At 36.3% G+C, this 21,017-nt stretch overlaps 2 protein-coding genes across 2 annotated transcripts; one reads left to right on the forward strand and one right to left on the reverse strand.

The window, feature by feature from the left end:
- The first annotated feature begins 1,919 nt into the window (after positions 1-1,919).
- Positions 1,920-9,517, forward strand: zgc:174904 (uncharacterized protein LOC564690 homolog). Its single transcript, XM_051873074.1, has 6 exons — positions 1,920-2,118; positions 6,163-6,288; positions 6,863-7,033; positions 7,120-7,283; positions 7,512-7,627; positions 8,997-9,517. Exons 1-6 carry the CDS (start codon positions 2,034-2,036, stop codon positions 9,154-9,156), a joined length of 822 nt encoding a protein of 273 aa, XP_051729034.1. The 5' UTR covers positions 1,920-2,033; the 3' UTR covers positions 9,157-9,517.
- Positions 9,518-13,379: 3,862 nt separating this feature from the next.
- pdk2b (pyruvate dehydrogenase kinase 2b) lies at positions 13,380-20,341 on the reverse strand. Its single transcript, XM_051873068.1, has 11 exons — positions 20,086-20,341; positions 19,334-19,475; positions 18,033-18,104; positions 17,741-17,925; positions 17,437-17,526; positions 17,273-17,350; positions 16,180-16,256; positions 15,973-16,071; positions 15,366-15,476; positions 15,153-15,266; positions 13,380-14,281 (listed from the first exon to the last, which is right to left on the reverse strand). Exons 1-11 carry the CDS (start codon positions 20,201-20,203, stop codon positions 14,138-14,140), a joined length of 1,230 nt encoding a protein of 409 aa, XP_051729028.1. The 5' UTR covers positions 20,204-20,341; the 3' UTR covers positions 13,380-14,137.
- Between the last annotated feature and the right edge of the window lie 676 nt (positions 20,342-21,017).

Consider the following 21,017-nt stretch of genomic DNA (forward strand, 5'->3'; position numbering starts at 1 on the left):
CAAACAACCTGTTAAGGTGTTTAAGCACTCCCTTTTAATTGCTAATTAGCATTTTTAGACGTCCCAGTATTTGTTTTAAAATGGAAATTACAAGATGATTCCATATTTATTTCCTCAACATTGAGTGGTTCCATACTTTTTCCTCTACTTGCTCTGGAAAAAGACATGCCATTATTAAAAAAAGTGGATTTGTTTGAGGTACGGTTCATGAAGATAGCACCTATGTTAAACCATGCCATTAGCCTATATGACTATGAGCATTGATAGGCAATATTTCAGATATGCAAAATACTATTTTGTACTTTGTATTTTAAAGTCTTCAAAAAATAAAATGTAATTTTTAATCAGAATACATTTACAATTGGTATTTGTGTATCTTTGTGTAAGTAGATGAAATAGGCTTGTGCCAGTCAACTTTCTTGTTCAGCCTCTGATTACCTGTATCAACTAGTTCAGGCATGCCAACAAACCCTAACCTTTATGAACACAAGCTGTAGATGTTAGAGAGAACGGCTGCAGCTCTGGTTGAACACATTTTCTGCACTTCTGCAAGGAGATATGGATATGGATGTGATATATGTATGTATGGCTATGCTCTTCTTAATTTTGTAGTTTCATCTGAATATCAACATGTGCAAGATTTAGTTAGTCGAAACAGTTTTGAGGTACATTGCTCTAATGTTGTGTCTCTAGAAAATAGTGATCTGTGACTGTAATATTCAAAGGTTTTTGTGTAAACTGTTAATGAGGGATTTGTGGTCACATTAATGTTTTTAGATTTGTCAAGTACAAAACTGGGACTGAAGGACCTGTGAGTCATGCTGTTACTTGTGTTATTGTGTGTTTAGTTTACTTATTGATTGTACTTATTAGTTTAGTTCATGAGGTTATTTTTCAACAATTCCATTCCATTCCATTAATATTTTTTAAGGATTTTTATGCTCATATTTGGGGAAAGGAAGGGGAAAAGTAAAAAAAAGCTCTCTGAAAAATCACTTAACAAGTATTTACCAATATGTGAGTGGCTATTCAATGATTAAAACAAATAAAAATATGTAATGATGACAGTCAGGGTGAGTCATAAGCTGCTGTTTTACAGAAAACAGCACAGATGAACTGTCAGCTCAATTTCTAGAAATTGCTCGTGACATTCTCTAGTTAAAGGATTAGTTCACTTTCATATAAAATTTTCCTGATAATTTACTCACCCCCACGTCATCCAAGATGTCCATGTCTTTCTTTCTTCAGTCGAAAAGAAATGAAGGTTTTTGATGAAAACATTCCAGGATTATTCTCCTTTTAATGGACTTCAGTGGTCTCCAAACGGTTGAAGGTCAAAATTACAGTTTCAGTGCAGCTTCAAAGGGCTTTAAATGATGCCAGATGAGGAATAAGGGTCTTATCTAGCGAAACGATCGGTCATTTTCGAAAAAAATGTAAATGTATATGCTTTATATAAACAAATGATCGCCTTCCAAGTGCTTCCGCCAAAACCGTACTTTCGTATTCTTCAAAAAGCTTACACTGTATGTCCTACGACTTCCCTATTCAACTTACGGAACGAACGCAGCGCCAGTTACATTTTTTCTGTAAGTAGAATAGCGAAGGCATAGGACATACAGTGCATACAGCATACATTCCTCGTCTGATATTTAAAGCCCTTTGAAGCTGCACTGAAACTATAATTTTGACCTTCAACCATTTGGAGGCCATTGAAGTCCACTATAAGGAGAATAATCCCAGAATGTTTTCATCAATAACCTTAATTTTTTTTCGACTGAAGAAGAAAGACATGGACATCTTGGATGACATGGGGGTGAGTAAATTATCAGGAAAATTTTATATGAAGGTGAACTAATCCTTTAAGGAAACATCTGGATCTGTCATGAGATACAGAGAACTACAATGTCAACCAATCCACATCGTTCAGCACACGGACACAATCTCCTTTTAAAAACACCCCTGCTGTTGAGCAACCACTGCAGTGAACAGAGAGACTCTACTGTGTTTGTGTAAGTGTGCAAACGTAAGCAATGCCTGCAAACAGAGAGGGAATGCACAACGGTCTGATCGATGAGCCTGACGATGACTACAGAAGTCCAGAGGTGCGATATTCAGGTATGAGAAACATGGAAACATGCTGTGTCTTTAACTAAATGTTTACATTTATATTGTGTGTAATGAGGTCTGTGTTCCAAGAAACTGTTCCAAGGTCTCCAAGAAAGTAAAAAAAAAAAAAAATTCTTTTTTTTTTTAATTTTATTTTAAAATTCAGAATCTTAGAATTATTTATTATTAAATATTATTTTAGAATTTTAGAATCAGTGGTTTTAGAATATTGGGTTAAAGTATTATATATATATATATATATATATATATATATTATTTATATATATAAATATATATTATTTATATATATATATAATATAACTTGTCACATAAAAGCTAAAATAGTTGATTCTTTCTTTCTTTAATAGTGATCATGTCTAGTTGACATTTGGTTAAACAGTTGAAAACTTGATTAAAAAATTAAACCTGATGCGCTTCAACACTAGATTTTACATTTATGTGCCAAAGTTTCATATTTAGGGTAAGAAGATTTAAATCACAAACCCTCTGGTATGAGCAATAGTAATAGTGATTCATGACTAAAATCCCTTAAGAATTTAGACTCAGAATTTAGAATTATATTTTTTATTCTCCTTGCTCTATCATTTTAGATTCTATTGCTCCTTTCAAGTTGAAACAATCAAAGCCTAAATCTTATCATTGTTTGGACGATCATAATCATGCTCTCAGACATCGCCTCCTGTGTCCTTTGAGATTTTTAAAGACTGTTTAAGTTTCAGAATGTAGCAAAGTTAGATAGGTCTAAATATTTCTCTTATTTAATTACTACACATTGTCATAAATCTAAGATTTTATTCTCCATGATTTAGGTCAATAATCTGAGTTGCCAATTTCATGTGGAACCCTTGGCTGAAAAAAAATGACATGTTTTTTGCTGATAAAGTGATTCATTCTTCTTTCACTACACAGCCACCACATCTGGCCCTGAATTTTTTGTTTATCCCCGTTTCCTTTCACTGTTTTCAACATGTTTCTTTAAAGGAACTGTGTGATCTGGTTAACCAGAGGAAAATGACTACTTCTCCATAAAGTAGAGAAGATGTTGTTCCTTCTGAGATTTTAAGAGCTTTTAAGACCAGTATTCAAGTGCTGATTAATTCATCTTTGAATCTTGGGGGTGGTCCCGAATTGTCTTCAGCATGCTGTTGTACAACCTCTGCTTAAGAAACTGGGTTTAGATGAAAGCTGCTTAAATAATTTTGTCTCTAAGCTATCGTTCTTGTCAAATCTGTTAGTGAAAGTTGTGCGGTCACAATCGGTCCCGTTTTTTATAAATTCCTCAAAGCTATTCGAACCATTCCAATCAGATATCACTGCTTTTCATAGCACTGAGTCTGCTTTGCTGAAAGTATCCACTGACACTTTTATTACTTTATTTGCAGTGGATTCTGGTAAAAATGCTTTATTGATGTTACTAGATCTTACCACTTGGTTTTCATACTGTTGATCAAAATATTCCTCTTTGGCATTTACAGTACAACATTTGATCGGTATCAAAGGTACTGCCTTATGATAGTTTAGTTCATATCTTAAAGGCAGGTCCTTTTCTGTAGCGTTGGGTAAGTTTTACTCATACTCAGCTCCTATTATTAGTGGAGTACCTCAGGGCTCTATTTTGGGCCCGCTTCTTTTTAACATACAGTATATATGCTTCCGCTTGGGAATATTATTAGGAGGCACAATGTTTCTTTACATATATGCTGATGATACTCAGCTTTATTTGCAGCTCTGTTCAACCTTTACTGGACTGTCTTGAGGTCATTAAGAAATGGTTGTCAAATAACTTTCTCCAACTTAATGAAGACAAAACTGAAATAATTATCTTTGGTGCCAAAACTGAGAAGTGGTCTTATTAATGACCTTTGTAATCATTTCACTTCAATTTCTTCCCAGGTAAGAAACCTTGTTGTCATCCTGGATTCAGAATTATGCTTAACCAAGTCAATTAATTCTGTTGTTAAGAACAGTTTTTATTTCTAAACTTAAAGCATTTTTGTCTTTTCAAGATTTGGAGAAGGTTATTCGTGCTTTTAATACATCATTACATCAATTTTTCCTTATTCCCTATTCTTCTAATAGACCTTTAAGATCTTCTGACATGGCTCTTTTGTGGTTCCCTCATTCCCGTTTAAAAACTAAAGTGGCTTTCGCATTTGAGGAACCTTTTCATAGTTCCTAGAACTACTGGCTGAAGTATCCGGATTTTGCCGTGTTCGCACTGCAGGAACTAGGAACAATTTTAGTTCTAGGAACTCCTTTTGGGGGATGTTCCTGGTTGCTTTTGCACCTGGAATAGAAACTGTGAAGCGGTCGACAGTGGTGTCTTTAAACGCGGCATTTACAAAGCTAAAAACCGGTGGATGGAAGATGCCGTGATCGGAGCTGTGTTTGTTGTATGTCAAGAGTTTTGTAATAACGGAGATGGAATGTAAATGTATAATTTACTCAACTGAAAGAGCAAAAATTGGAGCTAAGAGATGAAATCTCCTATGACAACTTTCAGTATGGAGGCAGAGAACACAACCCTTTAGCTCATTTAAGGGGCTTTCGCACTGGAGGAACCTTTTCATAGTTCCTAGAACTTTTGGCTGAAGTACCCGGATTCTGCCATGTTCGCACCGCAATTTTAGTTCTAGGAACTCCTTTTGGGGGAACTAAATTAGCTCCTACTTCAGAGTAGGGTCTAAACCAGCACTATAGGACCTCAGTGACGTAAGTGCACATTGATTGGTCAAACGTATGTCAAACACCGGCACCCGGCATTTTTAAAAAGCCGTGTAAACATATTTACTTCACGAACATGGAAAACACTGATAACGGCATTTACCTGTTGTCTGCAGGGTTGTGTTCTTTTCTCTGCCTCGATACTGAAAGTTGTCATTGGAGATTTTATCTCTTAGCCCCAATTTTTGCTCTTTCAGTTGTGTAAATTATACATTTACATTCCATCTCCATTATCATGAAACCCTTGACACACAACAAACACGGCTCCAATCACGGCGTCTTCCATCCACCGTTTTTTAGCATTTGTAAATGCCGCGCTTAAAGACGCCACTGTCGGACGCTTCACAGTTCCTATTCCCGGTGCGAATACAACCAGGAACATGGCCCGGGGGAGAAATTGGTTCCCGGGGAACTATCCTAGTGGCTAGTTCCTATATAACTGAGTTCCTAGTACTATTCAGTGCGAAAGCCTCTTAAGGGTGACAGTCTTTTCAATTGCCGCCCCCCATTTATGAAATAATTGCTATTGAACATCCACCTTGAATGTTCTATTAGCATTTTTAAAAATAGGCATTCATTCATTCATTCATTCTTCTGAATTTAATATTGACATTTATATTGTACCATGTATACAATATATGTACCTTGTAAGAAAGTTTGTAAAAAATAAAAATAAAAAAAAAATTAAAATATTAATTTACAATTTAGAAATGTTACAATCAGTGGACACAATCAGTGTCATATTAAATCTAGAATTGTTGATTTTATTTTTTTGTTTCTTAAAAAAGGTCTGGAAAGTTTTGTTGCATACTAACTTTTATCAGATAAATGATTTTGACCACCCTGATGTGCTTCAAACAGAATGTTTGTTCTTTTTTTCTAGGGTCAAACCACTATTAAATGTGTTTCTCAACACTTAATGATTACATTTGACACTTTCCTGAATGAGAACATTTGTTACCTTTTTGGGCAATTATTCAACCCCAGATACTCCATAAATGTCCAATTGTTGTAAATGTTTAAGATTTATGCTAAAAACTCCAGCCTTACAAACCTCCAACATTACTGGATAAAGTAAGCATTGATCAATACTCTCAGGGTTTGGGTTAACCTGGCAAAATACTGTAAATCATTCACTGAAATGGGTGACGTACTCCAGAAAGTTTACAAAAGTTTAGATTTCTTGTAAAATAAATGTTATGTAAACATGCTTCATTTGTTTAACATTGTGTAAAGTGCATTGTGAGACATGGATGATTTTATACAATTGTTATATTGTAAATCATTGTTTTATTTGTTTGTTCACAGTATTTGAGAACCAAGGTAAAAGTGGACAACGATTTTGCCAAGAACCCTTTAAGGTGGCAACAGCATGCCTGAGTGCCTTCTGCCTCATCTTACTCATGATCCTGGTGATCACAAGTGTTCACAGCGGTACTTCTCCTTCCTCACATACATGACAAGTAGAGCTGAGCGACACCTACAATACATGGGGGCAAATTTGACAAGCTATAATAAATGATCTGTGGGGTATTTTGAGCTGAAACTTCACAGACACATTCTGGGGACACCAGAGACTTATATTACATCTTGTAAAAGGGGTATTATAGGTCACATTTAAGAGGTGTATGCCCCAATACTTTTGTCCATATTGTGTATTTCCAGATTCAATTTGATTTCAACTCACAAGTTCTTGATTCGATCAAATTATAGTTTCAATTATATTTGACTCATTTTGGTATATTCTGTTACTGTGCCCATTTTGCTTACATATGAACAAATGCTCCCTCATCAGCTATTGCAGAAAATTATAGTTTTCTAACTATTAAACAGTTCAGTTGCTATTTATCTTCCAGACATAATCAACACAACCAAATAATAAAAAAAACTTGCATTTCATGTGTAAAACAGTCAAATTATTATAAAATTTTATACTCATGAACACATCAGTTTTGTTGTAAACTTCATCTTTCTATTTCTTATTTCTCGAAATCCCTTATGTTCTTAGGTAAGAGCCATTCATCTGATCAGGATTCCCTCCCCAACACTGCTGAAACACACATGCAGTCAGGCTGCGCTAATGTAACGGCTCTGACAGAAGAACTGCAGACCGTAAAGAAAGAGAAGAGTGAACTGGAGAAAGAGCGTTCTCAATTGAAGGACACAATCGCTAAGCTTGGTTAGTGAGGTGCAAGTGCATGCATTTGTGTTAACAAAGGATATCTGTTGCATTTCATAACATTAAAAAATGTTGGGTCTTTTTAGAGGCAACTCCAGCACCAGCGAAGAGTCCTTGCCCTGAAGACTGGAAGCACTTTAATGGCAGCTGTTACTACATCTCAAGCTTTGGCAGGACCTGGCCAGACAGTCAGAGGTACTGCAAGCGAAATGGCGGACACCTGGCCATCATCCTTACGGCTGAGGAACAGGTGAGGACAGACAAGAGTGGTTTAAGTATGCTGATCTATTTGCTGAACATCGAATGACCTCAAGTAACACTGATTATCCACATCTATATATTTATGTAAAAAGAACAGACACTATTGGCCTGGAATATACAAAAGAGGAAGGGATCTTGGCTGAAACATGTGAGCTATTGCAGTGGTTTCCTTTTTTTTACTGATTTTAATGATATTTGACTTTTTGACCCGATAAAGACGTTCATATGGGACCTGCTGCCCCGTGGATACTGGAACGCTTTCTGGTTTGGCATAAGTGATGAAAAAGTAGAAGATGACTGGCACTGGGTGGACGGAACCAAACTGGTTGGAGGGTAAGAATGTCAAATTTGTCAACAAGTTAAAACTCTTGTCTAGAAGTCCAAGCTTGTTTACAAGATGACAGACGTCACATGGAGTTTAAACTACTGAATCATATTTTTTCATTCCTCTTTTGGAGACATGATCTCGTGTTCATCTCTGAATCATCTCATCCTTCCCATCTCTTCTTCCTCTTTGTAAAAAAAAAAATGAAAAGTCATTTTTTTTATTCATATATTCTCAATGTTTAATGATAATCTGACTTTTATTAATGTTAGTGACTGCTTGGGAATCAGGAATTGATATTTTACCTTTTAAATATACTATTATTAAAGGGAAAATATTACAGGAAACAGGATTTTTATTTTATTTTGTGCTCATATTATTTATGCAAAGAGGTTATCTGGACATTCACATACAAAAATTCGGCAACACTTCAGTTTAGATTCCAATTCTCATATTAACTACTTGCTTATTAACATGCATATTACTAGGAAATTGTCTGTTTATTAGTAGTGCATATTAATGCCTTTTTCTGCATGACCATATTCTACCTCCCATAATCCTACCCAAAACCTCAACTTATCAACTACCTTACTATTTATAAGCAGTAGGCTAATTAAGAGTTTGAGGCAAAAGTCGTTGTTAATAGTTAGTTAAAGGATTAGTTCACTTTCAAATAAAAATTAGCCCACGCTTTACTCACCCTCAAGCCATCCTAGGTGTATATGACTTTCTTGTTATTATTAAATATCCTGACGCATCCGGGCTTTATAATGGCAGTGAATGGGGTCAATGAGTATGAGCTGAAGAAGCTTCCATCCACATCCATCCATCATAAATGTGCACTACACACAGCTCCGGAGGGTTAATAAAGGCCTTCTAAAGCAAAACAATGCGTTTGTGTAAAAAAATTTTTAAAAAAATCCATAATTAATCAAGTTATGAAGTCAAATGTCAAACTTCTGCCAGACCGCGTTCCGTATTCAACGTACAGAGAAAGTGTAAAACTCTTGCAGTTCACAAAGCTTACGCTACTTCCTACCCCTTTCCTATTCAACTTACGGAAAAAGTGTAACTGACGCGACGCCAGTTTACACTTTCTTCGTAACTTGAATACGGAAGGCGGTCTGGCAGAAGCTCGATATTTGACTAAGGGTATAAAACGGTCATATAAATAAAATTATACTGTTTTTTGTGCTATATAAAAAATGTATATTACATGTGGATGTTCCTTAAATTTCATTAACCTTATTAATTGCATTTTAGCACCCCTTTAATTTGCTTTTTTTTTTTTTTATTATTCTGCCGCTACAAAATCCAAAGGACCGTAAGGAAACCAGGCTGTCTGACTGGGACTAACCAATTTTTTTTCCTTCATAGTTTCTGGGAAGTTGGCGAGCCCAACAACCATATAAACGAAGACTGTGGCTACATGATAAAAACCGATGTTTTAAGTCGTGTGGCTATAAGGAGCTGGTATGATGCGCCGTGCCACATGTCCTTGCCGTTTATCTGTGAGAAGACAGCTGCGTCCTCCTGATCATTGCTCCCATCATCATCAACAGTCATTCATTGATCATTATTAATACAATCTGTAATGCAGTTACCGTTGTGTTTAGCATGTCTGGTCTCAGGATTTTCAGTGTTTAAAATTTTAAAAAGACTAACTGCACTACTGATTCAAAAAAACAAAACAATTAATTGCTTATTTTAATCTAACATCATATGTGCATTTATCTTTATCTAACTTTAGCTATGCTTTTTACCAATGGACGATTTTTGTAAAGTAATTTTTTGTATAGAAAAATCATAGAAAGATCAATTCATTTATCAGTTTTCTATGTAAAAAAAAAAATATTGTCTGTCTTTTCCTAAACAACTAAACATCTTTGAATACTTTATGTTGTGTTTGCAATTCTGGGTTCACTATAATAATAGTACTTTATGTAAATACCTGTTTTTTTATAACTTATGTCCGCCATTTCCACTTACACTCAGTAGGGTGCAGCATTGAGTCAAAGTTTTGAGCAGAATGGATCAGTCAATACCTGGGGCCTGTACCATGAAAACAGGTCTTGGTGGATAGCCAGGTTTGTTTCAGTTTAGTTTGCTCCAACCCCGGGTTTTAAGCACCATGAACATGGCTCTGCTTTTAGCAGTGTTCATTGCCATAGTAGTTTACGCTCCACAGCTAACCTGCTCCAGGGCAGGTTATGTTCTGGATAAGAGATTTCAAACCAAAATTGGAGAAAACTGACTGTGAGCAAACTGACACATCTCTCACGCAACATGTGTCTCGATTCTCAGTACTGGCAGGAAATGAATGAGGTGCACCTAACCCCCAATCACTCCCCGGGCGCCACAGCAAAAATGGCTGCCCACTGCTCCGGGTGTGTGTGTCCACGGTTTGCAATGTGTGTGTGTGTGTGTGTGTGTGTGTGTTCACTACTCACTACTCCTAATGTGTGTGCTCTAACTGGATGGGTTAAATGCAGAGGACAATACTTGGCCTTCACGTCATGTCACTTTGATTGGATTGGATTGGCTTGGTTTTGCCAACTCGAAACTAATCCTGTAACCCTGAGTTTGTTCAACTATCATCATAGTGTGGGCCCCTGGTTTAGTTTTCTTTATCTCTTCATATTTGATTTGTGGATTTTGCAACATAAATGTTGAAAAACTGATCTCTGTCATCCTAATGTTAAAAATAATAACAACCGTGCCTTTGTTGCTTTTTTCCAGACTATGGACATCAAGATTTATTTAGAGAACCCACTCAAACAAGAACCAAGCCGGTTCAAGTGTTCGGTTGCATAAACTGCTCAGACTAGTCTTACAAGTTAGCCATCTCATTTTTTTCTTCAAGAAAGGTCATAATTTTTCAGTTACAGAAAAAGGTAGATTGGCCTAATCAGTCTTACTTTTAGGGTTTGAATTAGACCAAACTAATTGCTAGTTGGTCAGACTAGTTCTTAAAGGGTTAGTTCACCGAAAAATGAAAATTGTCATTAATTACTCACCCTCATGTCGTTCCGCACCCGTAAGACCTTCGTTCATCTTCAGACCACAAATTAAGATATTTTTGATAAAATCTGATGGCTCAGTGAGGCCTTCATTGCCAGCAAGACAATTAACACTTTCAATGCCCAGAAAGGTATTAAAAACATATTTAAAACAGTTCGTGTGACTACAGTGGTTCAACCTTAATGTCATGAAGCGATGAGAATACTTTTTGTGCGCCAAAAAAACAAAATAACAACTTTTCAACAATATCTAGTGATATCTGATTTCAAAACACTGCTTCATGAAGCTTAACGAATCTTTTGTTTCGAATCAGTGATTCGGATCGCGTTTCAAACTGTCAAAGTTACATGAACTATTGAAATTTCAAAACACTTACGTAACGAATCATGTGACTTTGGCGCTCCAAACCACTGATTCGAAACAAGATTCGTAAAGCTTTGAAGCTTCATGAAGCAGTGTTTTGAAATCGCCCATCACTAGATATTGTTGAATAAAGTCATTATTTTGATTTTTTGGCACACAAAAAGTATTCTCGTTGCTTTATAATATTAAGGTTGAACCACTGTAGTCACATGAATTGTTTTAAATACGTCTTTAGTAGCTTTCTGGGCACTGAAAGTGTTAATTATCATGCTGGCAATGCAGGTCTCACTGAGCCATTGGATTTCATCAAAAATATCAAAAATATCAATATAAATTTGTGTTCCGAAGATGAACAAAGGTCTTACAGATGTGGAACAACAGAGAGTGAGTAATTAATGACTGAATTTTCATTTTTGGGTGAACTAACCCTTTAAGACACAGTCTTAATTTAGTGGCTATGTTTATGCAACTGACCCCAGGACTAGAATGTGATCATCTTAACCCAACTCAAAAGTCAAAGTCTTTGGAAAGCAATACAAACAATCATTCTTCTTTGCATACAAAACAAGTGCTCAGTTGCCCTGTTTAGTTTCACATGCGTTTGCATAAGGTGTGCATGCATGGATGCATTTTGGATCGTGTCCTTTCACGTCCCATCCGCCTGTTTTTATGACAGAGGTGTAACTGATTGTACCACGCTGAGGCCACCTGCCTAATCAAAGTTGGCTACTTCTTTTCACGTATATCAGGTTAATCTTAATCATGGTCCATAAACAGGTCAGACTGAAAGAGAACAGCACGTAGGCTACTTTGATTGTGTTTTTAGCTCATTATTTAAGCCCTGTTCTCGGTAAAAACACCTTTGTTAAGTTTGATCGGGCTTGAAGTCACTTTAACACCATGATATATGAATTTTTAAACATATAAAATTAATCTGTTATGCTCATAAACTGTTTTCCACCAGGACCAGAAGGCTATAGTAGTGCTTTAAAATGTATGGAGGACCAAACCTCCCTCTTTGCATATGTAAATGTAAAAATAAATAAATGTAGGCTATAGTAAATAAATATGGAAATAAATACATGTGGGAATAAATAAATCTTAAAATAAATGAATGCATTAATAAATATAAAAATACATAAAAAACTAAAAGAATTAACAAATAAAAGTTAAAAACAATAAAAAATAAATGTAAAAATAAATACAGAAAATAATAAATGAATGAAAAAGTAATCCTAAAATCAGGATATAATTTAATAAAAAAATGAAATATATTTGTTTTATCAAGTCACTTATTTTCTTTATTTATTTTCCTATATATACAGTCAAACCAAAATGTATTCAGACACCTTGAACATTTCATTCATTAAAACAGTTTATTCACTATAGTTTAAAAAAAATGGTAATAAAATATGACAAGATCTCAAGAGTTAAACTGTGTCAGAAAAAATTCATCTTAATTATGTCAGATAACACTTAAGAAAAACATGGTCAGATCAAAGTGTCTGAATAATTTTTGGTCCCAAATTTTTATCAATTTTACTGGTAGTCCACTGTATGAAGAATTTTTGGGTATAATATGTCACAGTTTACTTTATTTTGCTATCCTCACTTACATAAATGAACTGTAGTGTCCTGCACCCACTAGTAAAAATATATAAAAAAATGTCTGAATAATTTTTGGTTTGACTGTATATGTCTCTTTTTTGCATACAAAACAAGCGCTCAGTTGCCCTGTCTAGTTCCACATTCTGAATTTAAGCGTTTGCGTAAGGTGTGTATGCATGGATGCATTCTGAATTGTGTCCTTTCACGTCCTATCCACCTGTTTTTATGACAGAGGTGTAACTGATTGCCAGTTACTATGTACCACAGTGAAGCCACCTGCCTAATCAAAATAGGCTACTACAGTAGTCAACATTTGAAGTGGATCAAAACTTTTCATCAAAGTTGTCCTAAAACCTTTTTAGGACAACTTAGTTCTTAGGATAACTTTGATGAACTTTTTTGATCCTCTTCAAATGTTGACTACTATATATATATATGTTTGTATGTACGTATGTATATGTATGATAAACAGTTTGCAACATTAAGCAACATAGCAGACTGTTTTTCTATGGCTAAAATAACCAGAAGTCTTGCACATCTCCACTTTGTCATTTTGGATGTCATGTCTCCATTTTCTGACCCATCCATTTCAGGTCATTTGAAAATGTGTTCTGTTTGAAAGAACAGGGTTGGGAAAAACTGAAGCAGCATCAGCTTTTCTTACTGTGTGCACATTTCCGAGTACATCATGTTCTCGATTACATAATCACATACATGTATGTTTTTCCACTTCCCCAAATTGTTTGTAATAACAACAGCTTATGCATCTTGATGAGAAATGATCAGATTTATTTCATATATACATATATATATATATATATTAAAAACTCAAACAACAAGGGTCCTTTTAAAAACGATAAAGATTGTGGTCGTTCATAATACAATGAAACACAACAGCACAGTGTTATTAATATACACTTACATATATGCTTTTCTTAAATACTGTGTTAATCACACATCAAGTAACAAGATTTCAAAATCTCCAGCCTCTTTAGAGAGGAAAAACAACATCTTTGGCCACAGCCTCCCCTTTTTTCTTTTATTGAATTGACACTTTTGACAATTCATCCATTTTCTCCGACCTCTGAAATGTCTCATATCTCACCTATCCTTCCAGCTGCATTTCTTCTGCTTTCATTATTTTACTCCTTTACAATACATATACTTCTCTGCACCTTTTTTAGACTTCTGCAACTTAACTCTGCCTCAATCTGGTTCACATGCTTCTAATCACCTCTCGCCCCTTCAGGTGTTCACTCGTGCGGGACACTTCGTGCCTGAGCTCTTGCTGAAAAACACCCACTTCAGCAGCACCACAGTAATAACTTACATTTATACTAAGGAATCTACTGTTTGGCATCTTAAATTCTGGCCACATGCAGTTTAAGCGTTTCCAGACAACAGTACTCGAAGAATATTGGGAAATGCTGTCATTGGTCCCTAGTTCAGTAGGGAATGCGAGCATTCACAACAGTTGCCTTTCACGAAGGCATTTGTTACATCTTAAAGCAGCCAACTCCTGTGGCTCACTTTGCAGCCTTGTACGCAGCCAAGTTCAGCGGCTCCTTGCTTGGGACGCACCAGTCATCAGCTTCCTGGTTGAATTTGTAATGCCGCAAGGCAGTCTTATTAAACACTGGAAGCTTCTCTACTGAATCCGTGGACAGGGCCTGCGGACAGAAGACCGTCATTGTGGATTAATGATTTGAAGAGTGTAATGTAATGTCCAAAGTTAACAGGATGTTTTGCACAGGTACAAGCTCAACAAATAAGGCTAGTGTAAGCAAAACCCTCATTTGATTTGTCATCTTGGCTGATTGTTTAAAATGTTACCTAAAAATGCAGATTCTGTCATTGTTTAAAACCTGTATGATGTTCTTTCTTATAACACAAAAGGAGAAGTTCAGCATAATGTTGACTCAGTTCATTTCCATGGTAAACAAAATATACAACAGGTAAAAAACTGCTGATTGTCTCCTTTTGTGTGTCTTCACAGGGGGAAAACGTCATACACTCTTAAAAAGGGAGTTTTCGTATAGCAATGCAATAGAAGAACCATTTTTGGTTCCCCAAAGAAGTGTTGAGTCTCTTCAGAAAAGTTGGACTAAACCACTCAATTCATATGGATTAGTTTTACAATCTCTTTATGAACTTTTTCTCTCAGATTTCATCAAAAAGATCTTAATTTGCGTTCCAAAGATGAAAGAATGTCTTACGGGTTTAGAACGACAAGAGGGTGAGTAATTAATGACATTTTTGGGTGAACTAACCCACACAGCAACATAGTGTCGACCAAGATCTGGGCCACATCTGGTACATTTGGATTCCACGCGTACCAGATGTGGGCCGGATCTGGGCCGACATAATGTTGCTGTCTGGGAACCCTTTAAGAACCTTTTGTGCAATGGAAAGTTTCCATGGATGTTAAACGTTCTTCATGGAACCATCAATGCCAATAAAGTGAGTGTATGGTTTCGGAACAGCATGAGGATGAGTAAATGAACAATTTCTATTTTTTTTAACCCTTTGTTATGATCTTACCTTCAGCTGAATTACAGCATCCGTACCAAAGCCCTCCATTGGATAAAGCTGGAGATCACCTTGGAAGTAGCGTGCGTACAGACGGGAGATGGGAAGGCCATAACCAAAGCCAGCCTGAGGGAATAACGGACAGGTTCGACTATCAGTTTTAATCAAGAAACATATGTACATTACTGCTATTATGTAGTGTTAAAAAGTGTGCTGTGCTCTTACCATTGGGGTCCGTTGATGGTCACCAATGGTAGGTCTGGGCGCCGTCGAATACATGTAGCTAAAAAGTCTATCAATCTTCCTGAAAGGAACGCCACCACCCCTGTCACTGATCTGGAACATGAAAAAGTGAATGTTTAGAGAACAATAATGTGTTTTGTGAGCTGCATTACATCAGGTGACAAATATGTGTGGGTTGTGTCATTAAGACTTCGAGTAAAGCTAAGGGATTGACTGTTATATATGTTTCAGAAAATAAAATTCTAATCCTAAAAACACAAACCCACTAAGTAGCATGGATATAGCATTTCAGTTCAGTGTCTGCTTTGTTCGTGTTCTTTAGCCACCAAGCAGGGCAAAGGTTGACGGTATCGTTATTACTAGTCTAAGCCGAAATGATCTGGTTCATTTGAAAGTTGATCAATGGTGGTTAGAGTATTAATCTTTAGGACAGTTTATATAACATTCTTATCAGTTATCGCTGGAACTAGGGCAGGTTGAGCATGATTCAAACGAGGCAGTGGCGGTGTGACCTCACACTGAGATAAAAACTATTCCCAATGCCAAATTTCTCTTAGGATTCCTCTAACTTGAACTTTCATTTACGCACCTTGATCGACAGGTCCTGTCCGCCTAGAGCAACCATGACTTTGATTGGTGGCAATGTGCTGCTTGTTTCATGATTCTCAAGAGTAGCCCTCATTGCGTTCTAGAGTGGGAGAGACATAAAAAAATGAAATATTTACAATATATATCTATAACTATTTCTTCAATCCATATGAATCTGGAGTATGCAAAAATAAAGCACCATGTTTACCTTGAAGAGCTCAAAAACCATGTGGTAAAGATGAGAAGGAACGTAGGATATCTCGATTGGTTGTGACTTGTTTTTTGCTGTAACAGAGAACAAATATTATAAGACACAAAGTAGTTTGTGAACATTAAAGCAATATGACAAGAAAATGATCTCATGATTTACCCACCCTCAAGCCATCCTAGGTGTACATGACTATCTTCTTTCAGACGAACACAGTCGGAGTTATATTAAAAATATCCTGGCTCGTCCAAGCTTTATAATGGTAGTGAATGGGGCTCAAGATTTTGAAGACCAAAAAAGTGCATCCATCCATCATATAAGTAATCCATAAGGCTCCAGGGGGTTAATAAAGGCCTTCTGAAGCAAAGTGATAGGTTTTTGTAAGAAACATATCCATATTTAAAACTTTATAAACTAAAATAACTAGCTTCCAGCAGATGCCCTACGCAAATCAACTTGCGCCAAAAGAGTAACTTCTGATGCGATGTATGACGCAGGATGTAGGAGTAGCGTAAGTTTAGACGCCTCTCGCGGTTCAAACAAATAGGGCTCTGCAACAAACTCAAGCTCCTCTTCTCTTATATCAAAATCCCCCGATAATTCTCGTTTTAGACTTCTAATTCGTGACCGGTGTTTTGTATTGCTCTATCTTTTGCGCTTTTGCGCTATCTTTTGCGCTTTTGTATTGTGTTCGTCAATGCGTCATTTGTCAGGTCAGAGGTTACTCTTTTGGCGTAAGTTGATTTGCGTAGGCCGTCTGCTGGAAGCTAGCTATTGTAGTTTATAAAGATTTAAATATGGGTATTTATCTTACAAAAACCGATCACTTCGCTTCAGAAGAACTTTATTAACCCCCTGGAGCTGTGTGGATATCTTTTATGAAGGATAGATGGACTTTTTTGGACTTCAAAATCAGGAGCTCCATTCACTCCCATTATAACGCTTGGAAGAGCCAGGATATATTTTAATATAACTCCGATTGTGTTCATCTTAAATAAGAGTCATATGGCTTGAAGGTAAGTAAATCATGGGATAATTTTCATTTTTTGGTTTCTAGATGGAATGTTATGCATAATGCATTAATGTTCCTCACCGTTTATCTCTCTAAGCTCCAGCTCAGGGGATCCGAGGTAATACTGCTCACAGAGCATTTTAGCGCACTCATATGCATCTGAAGCAGAACACAGGACATTACTATTGAATTTGCACTTGTTGCTAGGGTAATATTTGCATTACTGTATGCACTAAAGCACTCACCTCTGATTACATCTGTGACGTCACAGCTGGAGTCAATGCACCCGATGCTGCTGGGATGTCCTGGCTTTGTGGTGCCATCAAAGATCAGAGCTGGAGATAGAGCAGGAAACAGAAGGGAACAGAAGGTTAGAGGTGCACTACATGAGGAAATCATTCTCTCATATCCAGTGAATAATTAACTCAAACAGGAATAGGCCAGATTATTCAAGATCTAATGACCTGTGCATTTAAAGTGCTGAGAAAGCAACTGTTCTTGCCAATAGTGCTGATGCAAAGTCCAGGTATTAGGACAAGATTTACTTACTGTGCTGGTTGATGAGCATGCGAATGGAGATGCGGTTCATGTAAAAGCGGTCCAAAAAGTATTGAATGTTCTGACATGTCACAGGGTCTGCCCCAAATGCATCCCTATACTCAATGACACCCTGGGCCATGGTGGGTACCACATCATTGTGCCTGTTCCTAATGGTCACCAGAGTTTCCACAAATCTATGGAACAAAACAAACTCCATGAATCCTGCTGTTTTGTTTTAATACTACTGCTTTAATATTCTGATCATGTAGGATGTGTACAGTATGTAGATTGAAGAACCTACTCTTGTAGAACTCTAGGGTCATTTGGGCTCTTGTCTTGGAATTCTAGGATGTCCATCAGGCTTTGAATAAACCTGAGAAGGTAAGAGAGAGAAGACAAAGGAAATGAAAGGTACACTATTATACATAATCATGTTTTAAATACCAATGCACAAACGTATAGTTACACTAAATCTCCAATAACACCCTCAACATACATAATGTTTTCACGCTTGCTTGGTGGCAAGTTTTTAAGCAGTCGCCAGTGTTATTATTGTTAACTAAAACCATTAAAAAGTGTTTTCAGTGTTGAAAGAAAGCTCAAATTAAATAAAAATGTAAATATTGCAGTAGAAATGTTGCCTTAGCAACATAACTAAAATAAATAATTTTAAGTTGAAGTACTAAAATCTCTAAAACAGAAATATATATATTTTTAAAAAAAAAACTAAAATATTATTATTATTAATAAAATATCAATGAATAATAGTATACAAATAATACTAAAATAACACTAGTCTACAACGAGTAGCCTATTGTATTATTATATTTTTATTTTAGATATTATTTACTATTAAAATGTGCATGACTTCTTTTCCTCATTTGTTTTTAAAATGTTACCCACTCATTTCCATGAGTTTCCCTCCTTACTGTTCCTCGGTTACACACTACAGTAGAACACTCTGTTCCAAGTCGATTCTCGAAAACAAGTCTGCGCGCCACCACCATAAGTTGCACCTTCTCAAATTTCACTCTGAAGTTAACCGCCGTATCCGTTGCATGACGTACCCTCAGAAAGTCTACTAGTAAACAAGTGAGGGTCTGTACAATGGTATTTGAACACAAAACAACACTCTATAAGCTTTAAGCAGACGTAAGCAAAAGAACAAGCATTTAAATGGAAATAAAATACGTTTTCTTAAGGCAGTTTATTAGGCTACGCAACTTGATGTCGCATGGTCCGGAAAACTAACGTAGAGGAAAAGTATTTAGTTGTATTGTGGGGTCTAATGATTCCTATAGATTAAAAGTTGAAATGGAAACTCAGTGATGTAACGTATAGGATTAAAACATACTTCGAAAACATCAGGCTGGGGAACTAGGGCAAAGTTCATCGTACAGCTGGAGGCGTGGGATTAGAAGGCATTACATAATGCACGCGTGAAAAATAAACCATTTTAATGGGTTAATATGTTCAGCAATATCTTTTACATGATTCTTTTTTTTTTTCCTTTTCTGTCTGTTTAGTCAAACTATAAGACATAAGACACTTCAAGAGTTAGTTAATTCCTTTTTTGTCTGATACTCCAGGACATGAACTTACCAGCTGTGAACTAGCTGAACGGACTGAGTCATTATCAGTTGGTCTGGTAAAAGGTTGATCTCCTTCAGACTGTTACTTAGTCTGACGGGGAGCTCTTGTCTGAGGAAAGCGAAAGATGTTTTCTCGCAAGCATTTGTGGATCCTGCAAAGAAAATGTGACAGTGAAACCTCTTGCTGCAGAAGGCTATAGTTAAACTAAAAGTCAAATATCAGCAAGAACAAACCTAAGTCTTGAGCGAACAGCAGTACTGAATGACTTGCACGTTTTTTTCTGTCAGTAATTTATTTTGAGGTTCGTTAATTTCGTGCACATTAGCCTATACTTTGGAGTCCCTGTAGCACCATGAGCTACCGTCTATCTTAATTATTTTTAACAATACACTTTAGTATTTTTGTTCAATAAGTGATGTGTAAATCTGTAATAAACTAACAAATAATGGCAATCCGATGCACTTATGGAAAGCGCTCGAGCAGCGAACTGTTACTATGGTTACACCATCAGTTGAACGCGAGCTTCGCGAGCGTTAAGCACATATTGGTTATTGGAATAATGTTTGAGCTGAAAATTACATTTATATATATATATATATTTAATTTTTACATAAAGATGTTATTTCATAACAAAAGAATATAGCATCTATTGTTGCAAATCATATGCACAAATGGCCAAAGTAATGACTATACTATTCAACATTTTTAGCATATTAACAATATTGCATTCAGAATATTTTGCAGTAAAATTTTAAACTCACCGAAATCCAGAAACTGCTTCATTGACAACGGCGATGGAGAAAATTTCGCGTAGTAATCAATATGTTTAGGTACATTTAGCATAGCAGCATTCCTCATTATAAATCTTACAAACTTCATCTTGGAAAACCTAATTAGGCTATCTGAGCTAAAAGTTATCTGTATATCCTCGCGTGTATTTCTTTATTCAGTCTGGGTCTGTCTTGAGACCTGTTGTTGACAACCCTTTAAAGTTTGCGTTCTTGCACAGAGACACGCCTACATTATTACGTCGATGTCGATTGCGACCAATCGGAGAGAGGAAACTGGGGAACGTCATCGCTCAAGATCCCGATCAACAACGTGTTGCTTGCACCTTAGCGGTCATCTGCGTAATGTTTGCACTACATGGAAAATCACACGATAGCATCACAACAAGACGCCCCATAAAAAGGTGATCCAGCCGGACATTATGAGGTCAAGCTTCACCTATCACCCAGTTGGACCCGAGTATAGCAATTTCCGTAGAGCAGTGGCAACGCAGCCTGCAAAAAACACGTGAAAATTAGGATGCCAATAAAATCACTGAAAATTCACTTTGCCTATTAAAATGATAAAGTACAGTGATGCATCTTAGAAATGTGCAATATGCATTAATAACCTGAATAACTAGGTAACAGGTCAGATTTTTAGAGTAAGTCAGTTTTATTAATACAGAGCTTAAGAATTTGATGTCCCATGATGAGGTGACTTCATATGCATGTGAATGAAAAGGAATCAAATGAATGTCAAAGGTATATGAGACTAGTGTCCTTGTTTTAGTGCAGTTATAAATAGTAGAATTAAATACACTTTAAAAGGACCAGTAAATCTGATGCATAAATAAACAGAATATATAGTGGTTCCCATACTTTTTCATACAGTTGCATGAAAAAGTATGGGAACCACTTGCAGA

The sequence above is a fragment of the Ctenopharyngodon idella genome, chromosome 19, assembly GCF_019924925.1.
Source record: "Ctenopharyngodon idella isolate HZGC_01 chromosome 19, HZGC01, whole genome shotgun sequence".
Lineage (NCBI taxonomy): Eukaryota > Metazoa > Chordata > Actinopteri > Cypriniformes > Xenocyprididae > Ctenopharyngodon > Ctenopharyngodon idella.